The sequence below is a fragment of the Cebidichthys violaceus genome, unplaced genomic scaffold (genome assembly GCF_023349555.1).
Source record: "Cebidichthys violaceus isolate CVI_PGR_0920_01 unplaced genomic scaffold, fCebVio1.0.p SCAF_2, whole genome shotgun sequence".
Taxonomy (NCBI): Eukaryota; Metazoa; Chordata; class Actinopteri; order Perciformes; family Stichaeidae; genus Cebidichthys; species Cebidichthys violaceus.
The window spans coordinates 17,499,327-17,522,605 of NW_027176372.1; the positions used below are offsets into that span (position 1 = coordinate 17,499,327).

Genomic DNA, 23,279 nt, shown 5'->3' on the forward strand with positions numbered 1-23,279 from the left:
TCTTAAAAGCTGTTCTGTTTTCTTCTGAGATTCACCCTGCAGATGCTCTGATAAAGTATTGCAAGTTAGTTATGCTGTTGACAACAAGGAAAATCCTCAAAAGGTAGTAGCCTAAGGATTTCTCTCTTTTCCTCCTGAAAGTCTACCCCTTTGTTGCTGTGGTGGAAAACAGTGTGGGATTTGTTGGAGGGTTGAGTGTTGGATTTGGGCATACCGAGTGCTAGGCGGCGTCCTCACATTTTGTTTCCCTCTACTAGTCCAATTTCATATTGATGAGCTCTGCAGCAATTCAAATTGCATGTCTTCTTTAAACATTTATCTAGCAAAGAGAGCAATCACAGTCTTTGCTCAAATCCTGCCTCTGCTGAAAAATGCAAATGCTATTGCTGTGAAAGGAAAATCTGAGCGAGGTACCTGAAGAAGGTCAGATATTGCAGCTAATAAGAACAGGCTTTGCCTTACGGTTATGACACGGACGCAGTGGGTTGAAAATGCAACCACTCCGTATGATGGATCCTTTGTAGTTCAGCTTCCACCGAGGATCAATAGTAATACTCAATTGTAATTTCACCATCTGTTTCAATATGAAATTGCAACTTGCTCTCAAGGATTTGCCGTGCTGCATATGTATTTCTCAATGGATGTCAACTGCATAAAACAATAAAGTGGGATGCCTCTCTGATATTTGCTATGAGGTCCATGGAGAGACCACTGACACACGTTTCCAAAAATGAGGTCTCAGTTCTAGGTCTTTTTTTTCAAAACTGATGTTTATATGAATTATTTAGGAAAATGAAAACATACTTATTTGCATCAGCACCGGGTATGAAATTGCTTTGTTATTCCTTCATCAATAAAAACAAATCAGCTTCTAAATGCATTATTCTGATGGCAGCTTATGCTTAGTCCTTGCTCAGTCAAAAATGATAGATCTGACAGCAATGTGCAGAGGCTGAATGTGTCCACTTTAGTAGTAGTTGGCACAACAGAGGGAAGCTCACAGTGCCTTTGGAACTTGATTAGAAGAGGGTGGACAGTATATTTTGCAAATCATATCAAAAAAAGTAAATTGGTGAAATAACTAAATTGGTATAGTCTATTTTGTATAATGCTCATTCTGGATCGTCCCAAGGAAGCTGCTTAAAAATGATAATCCAGTAGAGGAAGGGAGAATCCCTACAGACCTGCCTCAAGCTCGCTTTCAACCCTATTAGGAAATATTATGCAGCCTTCCAACGAAACCTAAACTCAAGCCTTAAACTCTGCTGCCTGCAAGCCTTCCCCTTCCTCTCTGGCTGAACAAGTATCACAATGAAAATCTCAGAGCACTAGTCAAAGAACTAATTAGTAATGAATGATTATCTTTGACAGATGTCCATGCAGACAAGTACATTATTAACCATTGCAGTTTAGCATTGTGTTCTATTTTCAAATTGATGTTATTGATCATTTTGAATAATTATACTGTAATATTACTGTAATCTAAGCAAAAATAAAGGCTATAATACAATACAAAAGGCACACTATAGCCCCCTATCCCATCCCCACATACTTTATTTAACCCTTAGCTCAACCAGGCAAAATGTACTTCTTTCAGTGAATTTATACAACGATTTACAAGATCAACAAAAATGCCCAAAAGTTGTTCAGGATGTACCTCCAACAAGGTGAAAAAATACAGATCTTAGTTTTCTCACACTACCAAACCAAATCCCCAAAGTGCTGCATAGAAGAGCGCTCTGCCTGGCTTCCAGCTATATACGTGAGGCTGCCTCAGGCAAATTGTGGGACTCTTCACTACACGTAGCAAAAGTAAATCGGCTAAGAATGCATTGTGTGTTTCACTTTTGGGCCTTTTTTGTGTTTAAAGAGCATGGCGCTCTTTCCTTGTATCAGTAAGCTCGATTAAGATGTTAACCTTCTTCTGTTTTAAACAAGATTGATTAAAGTACATCTGCTAAGTTAGCTTTCCTCTGTTTGCGTATAAGTTAGGGTATGAGTCTACTCTTTAGTTCCTACTATAATGTTGTGGAATTTAGGCTGACTTGTCAGTTCTGAGCTGTAGCTAAAGGCTGTCTCTACTGCTGCAAGCCAACACTTTAAGTTTACTGTGTATACAACATATGGGGTTTTTTTTAGCAACAAAATCAATCAGGTATGAACACATTTTACGATATAACATCTGTGCCCATCAGGAGGCTTAGTTTGCCTTAGCACACATCTCTCTGAAAGGGTGAAGGCAGACAGAGTTCAAACCTTGAGTATACGGGCTTCTCCGCTAACTGAAGTCTTGCCGTATAAAATTCCAACATTTAAACGAATGCATTAAGATTGGAATATATTTGATTTGTTTTAAGTTGCACTCAATAGGCATGGACAGCAGGAGCCCTCTAAAACAGTGAGTGATGCTAAGGCGCCGCCCAGCTCCATATGGTCAGTGATATTTTGTGGAATTACTGGATTAGTGTGGGCCTTTGGTTTAAACTCAGTGCTTTGTCAATATCCATCAAGGCTGAAAATCTTATAGCCCATGCAGTGTTCAACGACTCCTTTAAAGACTGTCTCTCTTGTGGCACATATGTCAATTTGTTCAGTGATTTATTTGTTGGCTAACTGAGCTGGTATCACCTAACTCATTCAGGTAGACAGTGTGTGTACTTGTTTGTGTGTGTGTGTGTGTGTGTGTGTGTGTGTGTGTGTGAGTCACACAGAGAGAGAGAGAGAGAGAGAGAGAGAGAGAGAGAGAGAGAGAGAGAGAGAGAGAGAGAGAGAGAATGAGCAAGAGAGAGGCAGACTATGCAATGCAATCATACTTGGCCTGCATCCACTCACACTGTAATGGGAAAAGCAACGTGCAGGCATAACTCTCATGAGAAAACAGGGAAAGATGAGAAAATAAGTGGGTCAAGCACTAGGCGTGAGGGGCAGGACTGGCAAAGAGGACCCCACAGAAATCAATGCACTTCTCAAGGCTTGCTTTGGTGGGATATCGAACACCAGAAAAGTGTACTGTGGTGGTAAATGACGGGCTAAAAGCTGGAGGTGCCCTATCTGAGTTTGATTATATCATTCCCAAGGCATTCTTCGTCATCAGATCTTGTGAGTTAAGTATCAGAATAGTTGTGTATTTTTGCTGTTACAGTAAATGCTACCCCAATTGTCGACCATTATCGCTTGACTCCCAAGATAGAAGAAATGATACATCTCTGGTCTTCTTGTATAAAAGAAGCTAATTGCTGCTGTCAGTCCCTGTGCAAGTGTAAACTGGATTTCAAGGCAATTACCAAGGGTATTAGAATAACAATAGCAAACAAAGAACACTCATAAAAAATATATAATTCTAACTTTTTTGTCTAACCTTCATTTACTGCCAGTTTCATATTCTAATGTAGCATTGTCGTGTTTTGCCATGACACAAAAAGAACGTTTCCTTACTGGTTAACACCGTTTTTTTCTTTTTTTTTTTTATAATGGATGACTGTAAATTTAGATTGCATGGACCCAGTAAAGAGGTGAAATGGTGCCCCCTATTTTTTTGTAGCAGGTGGCCAGTTCTTATACTTATAGCACGTTTAATAGACCAGGTTTGAAATGTTATTCTCATCCTCACACTTTCAAAATGTATTTTTTTACTTTCTCACCTCAATCTGTCAAATGCTTCAGTGTTTCTAAGCTTCAAACTATAACTCAAAATAAACTCCCGTATTCACAGGAAGTTAGGTCTGGAACACAAAACCGCTTAAGTTAAGTTAGCATATAGCATATACTTTCAGTGTCGCACAGGACACGAACAGCGGTTTCCTGGATGAAAGTCCTGTGTTTGTTTGACCCACACTCCTAATTTGAACTATCTCACACTACTGTGAGTGTGTATAAGGACGCAGATGTGTTTACTTAGCCCGGTGTGTCACGTACAGACGCTGAACAGTGCCTCCGAGGGACACTGACCAAGCTGCAGTATTTGACGCATTGGGAGGGAGAGTAGGTTGCCTATCGAAACAGCAAACTAAATATTAAATACAAATATCTCACATCATGTCTGAATTCTACCGTTCCGTACATAATCCAAGTTAATTTACAAAACAACGTCAATGTGATTTTTTGGATTTCAGGAGACAGCATTCAACAAATGCTGTAAGTGAAATGAATGAACAAAATTCATAAATTGTATAGAGCTATACGATTTAAAAGTCTTAAAGTGTGTGTGTGTGGATCAAAACTGAATAAATAGACATTGAAATGAGTTACAACTGTTCAACATTATATGCTGCATATATCCTGAGGCTCTTAATTTTCCAAATAACTGCAGGTCTGATAATTGCTGTAAATTTGCCAACACTAGAGTCCTCTATAAATGTTTACGTAACCTGGCTGCTGAGATTCTTAGTGACATGCTGAAACCTTTTTGGGCTTTTGGCTCAATTACCAGGGGCACTGCTGTGGGAAATTGCAAAGTGCTCTGTCACAAAACCTCCTTTAGACAGGCTTTTTTTTCTATAAAGGGGATGAACATATGGAATCCCTTACGCACACATCACAAAATTGACCATAATTGGGACCACTTTAAATACAAAATGGAACACTTTCTGAAGAGCAACCGGCCTTGATGGAATCACGGGTGACCTCGACTCTGTCTGCTGCGTCTCTCTGTCCTCTGTCTCTCTCTGACTACACTGCACTCTGTAGCTACACTCATATGTTTTTAGAAGGCAATCAACATCACAATATAGCTTATTGAATATATGGTTGTCATTATATATTACATATTATTTGACTACTCAATGGAGTATATAGACTTAAATCATTTTAAATTCAGTGTTTTCTCCCACCAGGCACATTTAGCCATCCACACTCTTTTTACACTTGAGCTTCTAGAAAATTGAAGCAAATGGTTTACAAAGGAAACATAATAGAACTTTTCCTCAGGGGAGAATCCAACATTTCAATGTCATATCTACTTTATATTGTGTATGATTTTGGTCAGCGCTTTAATGTGATATAAAACACCATGGGTCCAGTTCAGGGGGGGGAAAAAAAAAATCCCATTTACAAATTGTGTCCTCGTTTGTTAGTGCCACGGCACCTCAATTACCCAGTGAGCAGGTTTTTATTTATTCATGCAGACAAAGTCACGTATTCATGAGGATTAACCCGAAACTCGCTCATAGACTGGCAGGCACAGATTGCATATTTTACCATATGAGGAATAGCTGACGCGTTTACCCTCAGAAGATTGAGAGAAAGCAAGATGAGAGAAGGAGGAACGGCTGCGTGAGCTTTTGGGTCACTGTATGGTCAGTTTCACTAACTTTATCCTGATTTTGTGTTTTCAAGAATATATAAGAGGGTATTATGAATATTATGTGTGCAGTGAAGAGTGTGCTTGCTTGGGAGAAGTGAAAGAGCATATGGCACTATAACACAAGATGGGGAATAGTGTAACACTTTGTATTTGTAACCGTACTCTATAGTTTTCCCAGTGGAATATGGGCTTTGTATCTGAAACTGCAAAAACAATTTTAAAAGGAAATACTGCCTGAACAAATCCAAATACAACATCCACATTCACAAACAAGCTTAAAAACAACACAGACAATATATGCATTGATTCCCGTAACTAAAAAAGTCATACAGTGTTACACTGAATGGCAACAAAATACATTACCTTCAGATCAAATGTAGTCTCTCCGGAAAATATCAAATCATCCTAATAGCTAAAGTTCTCTTCAGAAATTGTTAGGGAAATCCTCTGTCCCCTGTCATATTACCCACATTTATCAGGATGCAGCTTAGCCATTACGTCTGGGGGTTTATCAAATTATCTGCTTGCAGAATGGCCGAAAAGGGACACATTACAAACAGCAGCTCTTTGTCTGAGCTGCTGCAAAGCAATATTCCGGGATGCTGCAGCAACCAAAAGCAAATTATGGTGAACATAACACAGAGTTCAGTGGAGCGTTAAGAGAATGGATGGGCCTATCCTGATTTTCTATCTGTTGGGACAGATGTCCCTACGTCTCTGTGACTCGTGAGGTGGACGGCCCTGTAAGCGATGGCAGATGCTCCAAAGGTAAGACAGATGGATTTTGCCAGTGTTCAGTGAAAGTATGCACATTTTTCACTTTGGAAAAATTAATATTAATCATTTGCAACACAACAATAAAAACTGTAATGGCTAGCTTGGAAAAAACTAAAGGTTCTCCATGTGAGAACAATAAACAAGATTTATCTTTGCAAACGATTGGAACTGTTATATTCCAGTACATACAGCATTATTTCAATGTCTTTCATTTTTAGATCAACCACAGGCTAGGACCTCTTTGTCTTCTTGACCTTAACGACCAAACATGTTTTTCAACACTGAAGACGGTCCAGAAGGCGGCAGTATAGAGGGATTACAGTTTGTCCCGTATGTATGGTTTATTTCGTCCTAAACCATGAAGACGAAACACAATGAAAATAAGTCTGCTGCTGAAGGCGATTGTCCGTCTGCATTCATCTGCTGTGGGAGTAGTGGAGGAGTGGGTGTATTAAAACGCATATTAAAGTAAATGAGTGCCTGGTTGAGAGCACAAAGGCCTGCGTCTGCTGCACATGTGTATATGTATCCACGTATGCCTCTTATTTAAATCTCAGCAGCTGCTGACAAGAAGGCCAAACCCAGTGTTTCACAAACACCATGTCTGCACTGTGATATCGAGCTCTCATTGTTGGGTAATTGCCACTGATGGAGAAAAACAATATTTCATTCAACACAATCTGTGGTAAACTGAAATCAATGAGGCTGAATAGTGTGATTAAAATTTGATCGGATCACTGACGACCAACAATGACAACAAACATGGAACAGAGCTCCTTTTTTTTTGAACACACAAAGCCGCTCAGTGGTTTAAATGTTGTTCAGTGTGGCCTGGATAATGGCAGCCTATTGATCCTTTTGTAATTTATTCTGAAACGCCAACTTTTTCAGTACTTCACGTTAATTTTGAATAGAGGCAGTAGCGCTATGTGAGACCTGGTTATTGAGACACACTGGGAGATTTTTTCTGTTTGAGTTTTGAGTAGTTGGGCTGCTGTGTTTATGTTTGATCTCTTGCAGCAGGAGAACCACACTGAAGAAGGATCAGCGAGTGGAGGCTTTCAAAGACCCTTAGCTTGTCAATGGTAGTGTTTTGTGCTTCTTAGTTGTACAAAGGTTTCTTCAGCTAGATTCAGATCAAGGTGTACGTGTATGTATGTGCCTCTGTATGCCTGCATGTTTTCTTTCTGTGCCTTGTGTTTGAAGTCTTCGCATGCATCTGTGAAAGTAGCGGTGATTAATCAAGTAACCAAATACCAAATAGGATCCTATTTTTTTTTAATAGAACAAGAGCAGATATACAGAAGAGGGGAAGAAAGTAGGTCAGGTTTTAAGCTTAACGTATGATGGAGTTGGACCTTAAAGATAAAGATAAACATTCTCTCCCAAAACCCCAAACCCTTTCTCCATTCTCCACATATTCATTAAAATATACACTTAAGACACAATAAGTGTTTGTTTTTAACAGAACACACATACCTGTGGTACGTTCAGTTTTATACACTAAACTTAATTTCTTTTACTTTAAGACTAAAATGTTCCCAGTTTGTCATTTTCTGGCATTTTTATCGGCTGTATTGAGACAGTGAGACATTAATAATCAAATGTATTGAGTTCCTTCAGGGGTGATTTCAGGCATGAATTTAATATGTATAACAAGTTAAGTTATAAGAGATGGTTTTCTATGGTGTGTTATATGGACCTGTGTTCCCTCAATCATCCTTTATACCACATGAAATGCAAGCCAGCATTAGACCCCATGGCACCTCTGTCCACACCACCATGTGTTGCATTAAGGGTGTATTATGTCACGGACCAGTGACTCCCAGATGCGACAGCAGGGCTGATCATCAATTATTATACCTCAGTGGATCAAAATGAGCATATCCGCTCATTTCAACATCCCCAGAGCTGGCCTGTGGCGGCTGAGCGACGGCTTAGTGCACCTGTAAGCTCAGCGACACCAGCCGGAGCCCTTGCCGAGGCAGTGGGACATGCCTCGAGACAACATCTGCCTCCCCTTGGTGACCTGCCGAGTTAAGCCAACTGCAAAATCAAGGGCATGCTCGCAGAGGTCCCTGATTTTATCATAACAAAGACTTTGCTACCGCTGCTGCCTGTAACTGGCTTCGGGAGACGTTCCAGTCTATTTTCTGCTAACACTGTGAACTCACTCTGTCTAACACGGTCTTCTTACACTCTATTTCTTTCCTTTTCTTGCCATTCTTCTAAAATGAACACCAAGAAATACATCCAAGGAATCCAGATTTATGTCTGTGAAGACATCAGCCACTACTGTTAACAAAAAAGATTTAAAAAATGTGTTTTAGAAACTTTGAAAAAAAAAAAAAAATCCTCGACAAAATATAGGAAATATGTCATTTTCTTTCTGTTAATCCAATTATTGTTGCGTACTCACAATCAGTTCTGTGAGGTCTAAGCTCGTGTGAGAGTGATGCATTAGTCGGCATGAGGGAGCCTCTGTATGACAGATGTTTGACACTTGAAATCCAGTGGGACCCCTGGCTAAATGGAATCAGGACAAATCAATGCAATCAGGCAGGTGTCTGGAGGAAATGGGGACAAAGGGACACATTCTGTCTGCCGGCTCGCAAGAGCTCCTGGCGAGGATTAAGCACCAGGTCTGCTTCTGTTTCTGCATGGAATGGCAGACAGCTGACTGACCTCACGAGTGCTACATTGCCTTGAGGTCCCCACAGATGCCTCACAAAGAGCCCGGGCAGAAGTGCCTCTCGAACTTGACCACGGTGAATGTGATGAAGACCTCGGCTCGCTTGCTGAGGAGGCTGCACAACAACCGGGTTTATGTGTTCAGTGTCAAGACCCTCAAAGACCCCTGTCATTTTCTGTTAGGCCAAACATGTCCTGCAGGGACTACCTGGAAATCTACTCCCTCAGCATATCCCATGTGAAAAAACACACCCTACTCTTTCTACCTTCCTGTGCTCATTCGGCACAACTCTTTTTTCTTATTCTTGCCACACCTTCACTCCATTTGTCAGAGTTACCAGCCTGTGCGTGGTTTCTCAAATGTTCCATTTGTCCGTGAATACCAATGTATCAACCAGTCAGTGCATACATTGATCGGTACAATACATGTACAATACAGTACATGTGGGAGTAATTCCGTTCATGGATGTGCATTTACCACCTGGATTAAATCACAGTGGTAAGTCGGGATGCAGATTAAGAAAGCATACTGTAACCTACATGTTTTATTATATTCCAACCAATTGAATTAACTGCTGCTAACTTCATCAGAATTCCAGTGTTTCTGTGTGTGTGTGTGTGTGTGTGTGTGTGTGTGTGAGAGAGAACTGTTATGCATGAGATGTACTGCGATTCCATGCCTATGCATGTGAAATTAATGATTTCACAGGAAAATATTGCATTTCTTGTGAATGACACATTTGACTTGAAATATGCTAATACATGAAATATAGACAGATGGCATCATAGTTGTAGCCGTCTGTCATCATATCATTGATGTCATTGCTGCAATACTGCAGCTATCACTGTAAATTTAATCTCATCAAAACTGCAGTTTATCTCATTGTGATTTCTTATTGAAAAATAAGCCAGAGAAAAGCAGCAATATAATTTTACATTGGTCACAGCATGCCGTTCTCCAAGCAAATTTATCTTGTTTTTAACTCCTCTTTCTCGTCTGTCAGCATACTTGTAACATTCATTTTGCCCTGATGCATCCACAAATGTGCTCATTTTAGGACAATGGAGCTTTAAAACGTCTCTGCCATACAGTATTTCCTCAGTCTGCCATGCTGTTCTGCAGCATATCGAGACAACCCAGCTCAATAACATTAAAGGCTGAAAGAGTTGGTGAAAATACAACCCCTGTGATGCTGTGGTCCGCTCAGCCTTCAGGAGACATATTGATGCACAGTTATTTTGGTCAATAAGTCCTTCTGAGCAGAGGCCATCCTTATCCTTGAGACCGACTGCATGTGAAAAATGAGAAAGGGACGAGACTATGCATTTTAATCTGTCTGTGCCGCTATATCTTAAAGGGGGGGAAGAAGGGATGGGGGTAGAGATGGAGCATGTGGGGGGAGAGAAAGAAGGAGGGGGGGAGAGATGCACTTCCTCTAACCCCGTCTCAGCCTCGCTAATGCAGTTGTTAACAATAAACCGTACCATCGGTTTGTATGGAAATACAACACCTCTAAGCCGGAGCATAATGGCTTTATTGAAATACGAAGCAGGCTGACCTCTGACCTCATGAAAGAATTTATAGAACATACATTCTCAAAGTAGGAGATTTTCATATGCACAGATGTTACATTTTGTTTGGTTTCCAAGCCAAAGAAAGACCAATCCCCATTACAGCAATACAATGCTTTTGGTTCAAGTTTGAACTGGGAAGTGGCAGGTGTGCACTTTGTGTACACAGTGTTTGTTTGTTTGTGTGTTGGTTTATAGGTTGTGTGAGATGGGTGGGGATGCTGGGAGGGACAGCAGCAGTTAAATTGCAGAGGAAACTATTAATACAAACACAAGCTCTCAAACTAAAAATGAAAAGCAGTGTTTTTTTTTTTTGTAAAAAGCTATCTATAACAAATGGCCTTGAATAAAACATTAGCACATCTATATTTTATAGCTTCCCATGTTTCCCCCTGCTTCTGAGGGGAGTGAAAGTTTCTGCTCTTTCAGACAGGTATGGCCTCAGCTCATCACGCTGAAAGGACAGCATGGTTCTTGAAAAATGTTGGGTGGTTGGTGGTGTCCAGATCTGCAGGCAGATTTCTTCAAAGTTTAAAAGTTCAAGTAAGTTAAAAATGATCCGACTTAATCGTTTTTTACGGCCGCTTAATTTCAACCATAATAAAACGAGGATAAAAATATGTGATATGTTGCCTTTTGCATCATATGCCAAAGACACTATCAGCATCCAATAAATGGCTTGCCCATTTTTTTTTTCATTTAAGTTGTGTTGCTGTTGTTTTTAATTATTTTTGTTTGACGTTACTAAGATCCTATCAGCTACATGGAATCAAGGACTAAAGTAGTTCACCTCTCTAGATCACAGCATTTCACAAGTTTAATATGCAGTCCAAGCCATATTCCAGTTTAGGCATCACAGAGTCAGTGAAATGGAAGAAAGTGAATTGCTGGCTAGGGCCTTTGAGCCTCCATTCTTGTTTGAAGTCTCTCTCTATCCCTGCCGAGTTCAGAATACATTGTCCAGAGACAAGATCAAACTTGGCAGCTATTGATCCCTTCCCAAACCAGACACAAGACTTACTGAACATGTTAACAACTTCGGAATGAGTATTTTAATTGTACAGGTCTTTAAAAGCCCACTCAAGTCACAGTGCTGCTGAGCGAATTTGAAGCAGCAACTTTTAGACAGTCGAACATGGCGAATCCAGCCAACTTTCTTGTTTTTCTCTTCTAGCTGAACTCTTTGAGTATTCAAATCACATCTCTCTAGACACGCCAGAGCATTAACTAATGTTGAAAAAAATATATATTTAGAGATGCATTAGCAACAAAGAAAATATGTTTATTATATATTATATCTGACTAGAATACACTTATATAACTAGATAAATATAATTAAAGATGTTAACTTGTAGATGTCTTGTGAAAAACTAAAAAATCCTCACTTGCTTTAAAAATAAGTTTAAAAATGAATACTAAGTATGTCATAATGTGCTGCAGGTCTGTTTTCAGTTTGTAAGTCAGCCCTCAACATTGTGATAATGTGTTGAAGTTCCATAATATGTGTTTTTTTCTTCCGCTTGTGACATTGAAGCACTGCTAATGTTATGGAAACTGCAAATACCATGCTCTGATTGTCCCGAAATCTTTCAGTAGCCTATATTTCCCCGGTTTGTTCTGTATAGATTTCGATGTTTGTTACTAGAAAGCCTCCGTCTCAACTTCACAGAAGACTATGGCAGGGCAACAAAGAAGGGGCCTAATACTCTGGAAAAGGAGGTTTCTAACATGACACTCCTCAGTCGTTTGAAATAGGGAGGAGAGAGATTTCTGTGAGCTGAGTTGACTCCTCCAGATCAATAGCTTGTCTCTCTCTCTCTCTCCGAGACGACTGGTGTGGCATTTGAACCAGATAAAACAAGGGTTCCCCTCCACCTCACCTCTGAGAACTGAGCACTTCCACCAAATCCCAATCGGTTGAAAAGGATACAGATGAGTCCATCTAAATCCCCTCCTGACTCAGCTCTAGACCCCCGGTGGTCAGAAAAAGGAAAGAGGAAATAAGAAGAATAAAATCTCAAATCATCTTAAAAGCCGAGGTCCAATCTATGTAGGTTAATACTCACTGTTGCTTCATTTAACTCTGTTGCAGGCCCACTGGGGCAGCTGTAAAAAGTTCGGGGAGCTAGAAGGCACAAAAGCTTTTATTTATTTATATGAGGGAGAATATATAGCAAGAAGCAAACTGGTGCAAATGATGTGAAAAAAAAAGGAGTTTGAAGAAGTTATCTTGTAACGTTATGGAATAACTGCAAGAAAAGGAATAGGCTGCATTACCATTTTATGTGCGGCATGAATTAAATATACACACCGCAGACAGAATATCACTGATAACATGAGAATTTGTAAGGTCATGATGTGAAATGAATTAGAAATGCTTCCTCCCATCTTTTAACAACCACCAGCAACGTACCCCTAAGCAAGGCACTTCATTCTCAATTACTTTATTGAAGCTGCTCATTTGTCAGCAGCAGATGACGAGATGGGCAGGCAGGAGTAAAAGGTTGCACTAAGTGTTAATCTGGAGAAGGGCATTACGATCAAAGAGAATGCCTCCTCAGCCCATTTTACATGAATCAAAAGTTGGGGGGAAAAAAAACTAAGCCTTAGAGTCTTACAACAGTTCATCATCTTCCTAACCTGTCAGCCAATTATCTGGATCTTGCTACAACGTTGGACTTTAAACTCTCTGAACAAGGGTCCTCTTCTCCTTTGCATGTCAGCTTAGTCTTTCCCCCTGGTCGCTGATGACATTGTAACACTAATTACAGCTAATTGTTCTATGCTGAATGGATTTAGTCACATTGCAAATGATATACCATTGGTCAGTGTCACAATGTTTCCACAGAAAAATTCAATGGGGAATGGAAATTTGCACAAATGAATGTAATTAAGAAGCACATTCATTACTTCTAATTGCATTTGAGAACCCTCAAAGTGAAACTGAGATTGGACTCATATGAATAATTAATGTAGCTTACTCAACTGAACACTATGGCGTGGTTGCCGTCACATAATGATGTGCTAAACTATTGGCATGTATGACAAAATGCAGTTCAACAGTTTTACACAGAGGCTGGTCCCGCTTAGTTGAAGAGTTCCAATCACAACCAACTGACTTTTTTTTTTCTTCTTGAAATCCCTTTATTTATGGGCAGATTGTGTCTAGACAGTTGAATTCCAATCTTAGCACAAGCTTGGCATTGGCGGCCAGACACACTGTAATAAGTTAGAGGTTGGAAAAGTATTAAAAATTCAAGTGGTCCCTTCACACTAGATTTTTCCAAAAAAGGCAGTTGTAAAGCAGTCAACCGCAAATTCAGTCCGAGAGCTATTATGCAAATTTTGGACCTACAGAAATCAAAGAGTTGGGAACGTAACCCCCACAAAGAATGAACCCAGCAAACCTTTAATCAGATTATTTGTCTACTGGCATCAGGAATTATATAATGAACTATAAAAGCCTTGGACACAAAATTGCACAAATAAAACAAAAATAATTTGAATATCAAACAAAAGCATTGATTGAAATCTATTATTTGATGAAGCAATTCCCTTTGGTAAAAAGTCTGTAGTTTTATAATACACTAGCAGCATGTTTAAAACTATAATCTTATTATACTTGCAGTGTTTAAAAAGGATTGGCTTATTTTAATAGCAGATTTAGATCTTAGACAGACAAGGTGTAAGCTGGTCATTTGAAAGCCATATGCCACAGATTAAGATACGGCACTATATTGTACAGCTTTTTCATGTTTCTTCCAGAGACTAATGCACTGCTTCAAAACTGCCTGTAGTGAGCTGCTTGTAAGTGGGCAAAAAGCACAAGCTCTTAAATCCCTCAGCTCCAACAACAGGGGAAAGAAATAAGTATATTACAAATCGCCCAGAGAACAAAATTGTGTATTGTTTGAAAAATGTGAAGGATTTAGACTCAGGGATTTGCTCCCACTTTGCTGCTCTTTGTCTGAGGGCTTAGCTCTGTGTGCTGTTCATGACATGATGATTCCCATCATTCAGAGAAAAAAACTTTCCAGGACATCATCAAGTCAACAACAGACTGTCCAAAACGAACACACAGGATTTAATCATTCAATGTCAACAAATCTTAACTGATCACAAGTGCATTCACGTCACACAGAGCAAGGTCAATTCTCACTGTTAAAAAACAGAATCCCATGCACTTTGTGAATCCAGGAAAAGTCTGTCACTTCTGATGCCTAGAAGTTGAATCTCTGTAAACCCGTATCGAGGATGCCACCGTACCGAGCCACTATATGGGAGAACGTCAACTGAAATGCATCTTTCTTATTTGGGGGAAGAGATGCATCGCATATCATTATACGTTCCTGTTTCTGATGTTTTGATGAAGTGTTGCAATTTGGCCTAAAGGGACAGGTACGATTCATCATGCCTAATTGTTCTGGATGTGTAGTTCTGTAAAAGCCAGCTGTCAAGACGTATGGGGGTTGGACCTAAAAACACACATGCTAATGATATTAATTTGCAGCTTTTATCTATTTGTCGAGGCAGGAGGAAATATCAAAACCTTTGGAACAGTGTGTGACAAAAGAGGCGACAGCACAGAGACTGATGACGGGCGGTGAAGAGAGCCTGGAGGGGGAAGCAAGAGCCTATAAAATGAACAGCCGCCTAACTCATAAATAATAGAAACATAAAATGTCATATGAACTTTATTTCAAGAGTGGGTGGCCTAATAAAGATGCAGGTTTAAAGAGGAGTTGAGAAATTCATTGTCATAAGAAGGCCACATGGCTTGCCTTTGGCATGGACAATTATTCAGTGCAAGCTGACATTCTGGTCCAAGCTGAGGTCCACCTTTACGAAACAAAACCGCATTTGACTCCTGAAATTCTCTTTCTAGCGACTCAACGCTTGAGTCATTCAATCTCTCAGCTCTATTTCCTCTTCTTCACTTGGAGTCATTCCATCTCCTCTTTCCACTTTTCCTTGTTCTTTCTGCTTTACAAATTCAGTCGACATAATAAGAGATCGCCACCGCCATGCCAGCCTGGTGCTCATTGATAAAACCATATCAAATCCATCTTAGACCCCCCTTTGTCATCAAATCTCTGAGACGGTCAACATGCACAGGATCCATCTCTCCTTTTGAACTGAGCAGCACAGAGTCAGAGTTTATCTTTAAACCTCTGGAAGAAGAAAAATGGAGCCGGATGAGTCAGGCGTCTCTCACTCTGTCTTCAAACGATGTACGAATGGGTGTGCAAGTGTGTGTTAAATCTGCAGCATCTAAAAGCAAATGAAATAACTTTCTTGACTTAAGGTGAGAATATTTAATCATTCAATTCATAGTAATATTAAATATGAACTTTCTGTATTTCTTAGCAGCCTGGAAAGGCAAACAATACATATATAAAGCTGCATAGTTCTACATATATTGCATAAGGAATGATATACATAGATATATGTATGTAAAAATGATCAAATCACTTCTTATATGGTGTTTATACAACCGTCAACAATGATCTGCTCCCTTTGTTACGGTAACATCAGTAAAAATGATATTGACTTTACTATCATTTGGTGTGATAAGGTTACAACAGAGCATTTCTAGGAGCTTTGTGGTCAAATAAGTAAAATTACTTTTCTAATATCCAACTACTAATATTAGACTCCAATATTACACTCTTGGTTAGTCTGTTAACACTCTCCCTCTGATTTTTAATGCAGCAATTTGTAAAAGTACACATGCATTTACCACATTAGCATGGTCTTCTATCTAAAACTAATCCACTTCAACAAATATTACCCCAGAGGGAAAGTGGGTAATAAGTGCAGTATTTGAGTAAGTTTATGAGGTATGAGATGTTTATGTCACTGAATATTAATGAGATGATGAGCAATTGCCTCTGTATGTGAATGAATCCCATATATGAATCACTGCTGTCACCATGGTGAATACATTAAAGTGAACAGCTGGGAAGGAGAGGTTTGATCATTAGATGTATGTGTTTGGATCTGTGTTTATACACGTGCCTGGTGTACAGATATGTGTGTGTGTGTGTGTGTGTGTGTGTGTGTGTGTGTGTGGAGGGGGGGTGGGAGAAAATGGAGGTCAGCTGGTTGTGTGTGGCTATCTTGTATAAAAAAGATTGCTTGCAATATCCTCTTATCAAAAATAGAAAAATCACATATGGGACGGACCTTTGCATGTAAATGAACAGGAAGCCATCGCCAGGATGTCACCCATCTTGTCTAATGTCTAACAAACGCATTCACAATCACACTCACACAGACACCCAAGCCCTGGACCTGTCAGCGCGGCTGCTGGGGAGGCAGATGCACCAAGGACTGTTGTCTCACTTACAGCTATGACACAATGGCTATACTGCACGTAGGTGCATGCAAAGCAATCTATTTCTACCTGTGCTGTAGATTTTCTCTGCTGGATAGATGAAGAAAAAAAACCTGACTTATTTTTTTGACATGTAACTCTATGCAATGGCTAAAGCGTTTCTAGCAGTGATACACAAGGGCCATAGGAGGAGTGAAGGTCTGCTCCGATGTGAGCCTCCATCCAGCCTGCAATATAGGATGCAGGGTTACCTCCAGAAAATATAATCCAGCCCACCAGGACTAGAATATCCAGCTTGAAGTGGAGGGGGTTGGTATGTGACAAGGACAGGGATATGGGACTCAGAATAGCCTTGTTCATGCTAAGGTGGAGCAAAATCATTTCAGCAGCATCATTGGCATGCTGCTGGTGCACAGGCTTTGGATCTACACGACCACTGGTGGAAAAACCCAGGATCCTCTGTGGTGTGTCTTAAGCACACTTCTTTTCCCCCTAAGCCAGTTATTTGAGCAATGCGTTTAAAAAAAATCTGTTTTATATGTATGAGGAAGGAGTGTTGCTTCTCTGCGTTCAATGGGGCTTTTTATGGAGAACATCATTGGGCAGTAAGCCAGGCAGTGACAGCTGTCTTGTGAATTATTTGAGTAAATTCAGTTCCAACTTCAGAGGTTTAATTCCCTTACCTTCTACAGCTTAACATTGGACAACATTTACAAAATTCTGCCTTACAAAATTAATTGTCAATAATATAATTTCTGCACTCCCATGACAACGGATTCACAGCTTGTTTTGATCAAATCCAATTAATTTGCTTTTCTAATATAACTGAGATGTTTTTTTGGTTTTAAATCTTAACACATAAAACTGGTTTATTTCTCTTTCAGAAATTCTGAAAGAAAGACTTCTTGTGCAACAAAACTGTTGTCCCACTCGTCTAAAAAAATGACCTCACAAAAACAGCAGGTACAGCAAAGAAACTTTTCTGTGTGTCTAGTTTGTTACTAGTTTTTTTACCAGAACGTGGTACCTTGTTAAATATTTGCAAGGATGTCTTGTTTCTATGACAATCACAGCTGTAATCTCAGTGAATTATTTTACTGTCTGAAAACACAGATGGTCACTTGTAAACTATATTATGGAGAGTCAGCCTAAAAAAATCACAACAAAATGATAAAAAAAAAAACTAAAAATAACATAAAAATAACAGATTTGCCTGCTGTCTGAGACAAAATTCAGTACTCACTAGATTCGGGGTCTGAGTTTCCATCTCCCTCGGTGCGGCTGTTTGGTGACGTTTGCTCATAGTACTCCTCCTGGGGGAAACTGAGGGGAAGAGGTTGGGTGGTGCTGGCTGTGCTGCTAGGCTCCGGGTCTCCCAGCCCGCTGTCACTGCAACTCTCTTGGGAACCGTCTGGAAGATGGAACGTCACGCGGCGCTGGGTCTGGAGCACACCAACAAACAAGGGATGTTCTGTTAGAAACTGTTAGAAAAAAGTGGGAGAAAAAAAAGAAAGAATTAAAGATATAAATGTAGGGTGGGGGAGATTGTTACAGCTAAAGACTGAGAGCTCTAAAAGGGTCAAATACCAGTAAGATGCATCATGTTTCAATCCTTCAAGGGCCCTACAATGTGTAGCTACTCTAATACTAAAGACTTTTACTGTTGAATACCCTCACAACATTGAAAAACTACATTTACAAAATCAACAGCAATGTTTCTTAGCAGAAATAGCATCAAGTTGCTCAAATCTGTTAGGTGCAAATAGCATTGTTGGCTACGGATCCCTGGGTGCTTGTCTCTGCCATGCTATATGCACCAGGGTGTAAATAGCCACATTGGCGAATAACCAATTTCTTAAGTCAGTTTGAGTGTTATGGCCATGCATTTTTCATGTGTAATTTTACACTGCAGCAACATTAGAGGCTTAGGTTAAGTGCACTGGAAGTCAGGTGAAAAAGTACAAAGAGCGAGAAAAGGTGGATGAATGGGTCAAACAAACACGTGACTTTTACCCAGGAGGCCGTTTGTTTGTGTCCTGTGTGACTCCAATAGTCAACTGACTTACTACTAACAACTTTGTTAAAAACCCAATGTCATAATCAGTTCAATGTTCGACCCTTGACCTCAGTTATTGCTGCACTGTCTTTCTATCAAAATTGACCACCAGAGAGCGGTATCTAAAATCACATATAGACATTCCAGGGATGAATGCACATTGGTAGTATCCTTTAGAGGTATTCTCTCTGCTCCACTGACAAATAAAGACTATTATTATTGAGTGGTGACAACAATGCTCATTTATGCATGAATGAGTAGCCTTTACAAGGTAAACCCTTGCCTGATTGCATGAAGTGTTGTTGTTACTTGCCCAGCACTGCATTCATCACCTTTGCCTGATTTTAGTTGAAAAATATGCCAAAATTGCATCCTGTCACCGTGGGGGACTAATTGAAACAGAGACCTCATAACCCAAAAATAATTTCTGCTCTTTTGAGTTTAGTGAATTAGTTTTCAGATAATAAACTGACTAAAAGATTTATAATTCTTGTCCTGTGGATAGATGGGATGTGTATTAACAGGTTGAACTATGTCCTAGTTTTCCTTCTCACCCAGTTAAGACACAAAAGAAGTGTGAATGTGTGTGAAGGCTGGGACTTTGATTTGTAAAGTCTTGGGGATCACAGGAATGTGGGCATTTTCTTGTGAAAGGTGCAGGCCTCTTTGATTTCTCTGGTGCTTTACAAAAGTTCATGTTGTGACCTTTCTTTGGCGCTAAAAAAGAAAATACACATCCTGTGTGTGCAGTGAGGTCTGCTAACATGTAAGCGATTTCTCCAGAAAAACACACCGCAAACTTACAATAATTCACAAGGTAAGGCACAGTGGGTAATCTGTACTGAGATACCACTCATTTCATCGTGCTACTTTGAGTTTGACAAAAAAAAAAAAAAAAAAAGAGGAGTGAGGTGATCTGACTTGGCTTTGAGGTAGTATCTGTAAAATTGTCACAGTGAAATATACCTTAGCTTGAATTCATGTCTTCACATGACTCCCTGAGTAGCATCATACTGCATCACAACGTACAGGACAATAAAAAACATAAAACTTAATTACACCCTCAGCTACGGTTTTTGCTGTGAATTTTATTCATCCCATTATTCAAGCTGATAAGAGATTTCTATTTTCAAGAGCAAACACAACTGGAGCACAAATTACTATCTTGATTTTCTTCATCAACAAGAGCAATATGTGTGTCCTGAATTAAAAACATCATAAACACATGCTCCCTTAAGCCCAGGAGGAGGTGATGTCTCTGTGCGAACATATTTTTCTTTAGCCACTATAGTGCGTAGATAAGCGCTTATTGTTCTTTGATAAGACTGAATCAGGCTTGGAAAATAGAAGAGAGGGAGAGTGAAATAAAGTCTGGCACTAATGAAGGACACACTGCCAAAAAGCAAGTGCACAAAAAGCTTCATTTAAAAACTATCAGAGAGGGTTGACTAACCTAAATCCACACAATTAGTACCCTGAAAGCATAACTGAATGGTTTTCAATGCTGTGATGTTGAAACAGCTAGCTAAATATTCTATTTACTCGATTCATCTAGATCCGGAGGCCACAAATAGCTGTGTGTGTGTGTGTGTGTGTGTGTGTGTGTGTGTGTGTGTGTGTGTGTGTGCTAGTAAGTATAAGACAGAGAAGAAATAAGAGTGTAAAAGGGGCGTAGAGTCAAAGTCAAACAAAATAAAAACACACAACCTTCAACACTTGTGAGATAACAACTCCAAAACAGAAGCTTTTTGTTGCTGTTTGTTTTAGGAGAATAAGAAAGAAAACATGCACCGCACTTATTTCTGAAAAAACATACAAATATATGATGTGGGACTCCTTGAAATTTATCTTGTTTTTACTGCATGTGTTGTGACACCTTCTGCTGCCAAATGATGAGGTATATTTCTATGGTTCCGTATAGAGAAGAATGTTTTCCCTCACTCCTCGTGCGGTTTTATTCATTTTCTGAGACAGAGATGAATACCTTGCTGGCAAATTCATATAATGTGTGCCATGTTTGCCCACGCTTTCAAGTAGTCTAAATATCTACTTTTTCTCAAACAGCGTTGGCAGCTGTTTCTCAAAATTACTGGAGGATGCATGCAAAAAGCAACGTCCAGGTTCCAGCAAAAGAAAGAGCCCACTTATGAAAGGTTGGCAGCTCTACAAAAAGCATGCTTCCTCTCTACATGACTCTAATTATTGGAAACTTGCTCCAACAATGGCATCCAAAATCTATTAGAACAAACAGCTGTCCGTGACAATTAGGACATAATCATTTTGCATAAGGGAGTGTCTTCATTTTTAGACGGCTGTTTATTCAAGCCCATTCAAGTTGCTGCCAGATGTTAAGAAAAGTCTAATTTGATTTCACGACGCGCTCAATACTAAGTCGTACAGAGCTACAATATTAATTACAATTAAATACCATTAATTGGTTTTAAATAAATAAAAGTTTTGAATGACTAATGTGAATTTAACACTATGTTGAAAGATAAACATGACAAACAAACACAAACATTCACCGAAGAGTCAAGGGGAGTGTTTTGCTAAGCATTATCACTTATTTGAAGAAGCTGCCAGAAATCCATAAAGCAAAGACAAGCTGCGGTAAGAGATATCAAGACCAAACAAAGCCCGTTCAGCCAGATAAAACACTGCCTTGAGAAGTATGTACACAGCGATAAAATGAACAGGAGAGATGCATGCCAAGTTCTACCATACAACATGCAAGCCAATCCAAAACCCTCCCTTTGGGAACCACTCAGACAATAAGCAGATAGGGCTGGATTCACAGGTTACCGGATTAGAAGTCTGTTATATTTAGACATAGAGGGAGGAGAGGCCAGGTGGCCGCAACCTTTTCCTTTGGTTGGCCACAGCTCTTTCGGTTGTATTATACATTTCCCCCAACTAAAGCTCTCTAGAAATAGCAAGAAGTCAGTGCTGCACAGAGAAGGACTTGGCTGACAACCAGCTCACTTTGAGTGATAAACAGGGACCACTTAGGAGTGAATCAGGGGAGATTGGCTCTGCCATTTCAGATAAAGATCAGCTTGCGGGCACACCTAGACCTGCATAAATCTGTTCAGAGGAGATGGTGATTTGTCATGTTGCACATGTCTTATGTGTAGGAAATAAATAACATAAAAAAACCCAGCAATGGTAAGGTATTTATCCCCAAAATGCTGTCCTACATGTCCCTATTCTGCATAATGCCAAGATCGTGCAACATCCACTCGACCGTTAGTGGTCTTACTTTGCGGGTGCGTCCTTTGTTTTTGAACATGTTGTTCCAGCTCAGCCTATTTTGTTTGAGGTGATATGCCACTGTGTGTGAGATGATGAATTAGCGGGAACATTCAAGAAGGAGGTGATTTTAGCAAGTGGGTTGAGAGATTACTGGGTGATTTTTGACAAATCAAATTCGAACATTTTCAACCATTATTGAGTCATATGCTATGATGATCTTCTCTGTATTAGTAATATGTTCCAGTCTGAGCAAAGCAGGGTCTTACACTGAACTGTAACGTTCCTTTGAGTACGAAAACACTTTAATAATGTGTATAGTCATATGTTCCCAATTGAGAAAGTTTGAATTGCATGCTATTGTGCAGTCCTGCTCTCATTGACCAAAGACTCGTGAACTCTGTGCCTGTGTGCAGACATGAGCTGCAAGATAAAGAGAGTACCTGAAACACTGAAAAGATAAGAGATGGTATGACGGTCACATGCCACAACACAATTGAGTTTAATGTTAATGGGATTTTACAAGGAAGTGGGAAATTGCCTCTTGAGCTGAGTTGAATAGTTCACGTAAACAAGCAACAATACAGACAATTGAAAGTAAAGACACTTTTGCTCACAGCAAAACTTAACAGAAGGGTTGTGTATGTAAGGACCCAAGGGAGTGCCGTGTCGAATTTGGTGCAATTCGGTCACATGACATGTTCAATCATAGTAAACTTTGAATAAACAAGCGAACAGGGCTCTGTGAAGTAGTGGGGTCGGGGCTTCAGGGCTCTGCGGTCTGAGTAGAGGATGTTAGACCGCAGCTCATTGACTGCTGTTCACTCTACAACCAAACTCTTATTCACTTCTCTGGAGTCAATACGAGCGGATAGCCAACTGAAAGCAGAATTGAACCAGAGTGTGTTTCACCAGTGTTTCTGACCATCAGTATGCTGCAACTTGGGTGTGTTTTTCCCCCGTGAGTAAGACTAGATTTCCCTGGTGTAAGACACTAATAACGTTACCGCCACCAAAATACCTCTGCTAATTAAGTCCATGCTCTACTTTATAACTGCGGTGATTAAGCCAAAGCAAGCGAACCTCCACCAAGTGTATTTCTGCTATGTTTCTGGCTGTACTATGTTTCTCTAACTGGGGATGTTGGTATTGGCAGGGGTAGAAAAAGTAGCAAAAAGAAAATGTCTGAATTCTGCTGCACATTAAACTTACTTCTGTTCAACATGCTTTCAATTCTAATATAATGTGAATCAGTTTAATGAATATTAATGCATTATATTTTAATTGTTATACTT

General features: G+C 39.8%; 1 protein-coding gene across 2 annotated transcripts in view; it reads right to left on the reverse strand.

The window, feature by feature from the left end:
- The window catches only part of pcdh11 (protocadherin 11), a 125,075-nt gene that overhangs the window by 26,025 nt on the left and 75,771 nt on the right, over nt 1-23,279 (reverse strand). Inside the window, exon 6 of one of the 2 annotated variants that reach the window (XM_068714905.1) lies at nt 17,923-18,121. In XM_068714905.1, coding sequence (XP_068571006.1) covers nt 17,923-18,121 — 199 coding nt within the window. Of the gene's footprint in view, nt 1-17,922; nt 18,161-23,279 lie in introns of both variants that reach the window. The other variant, XM_068714904.1, reaches the window with a different exon arrangement.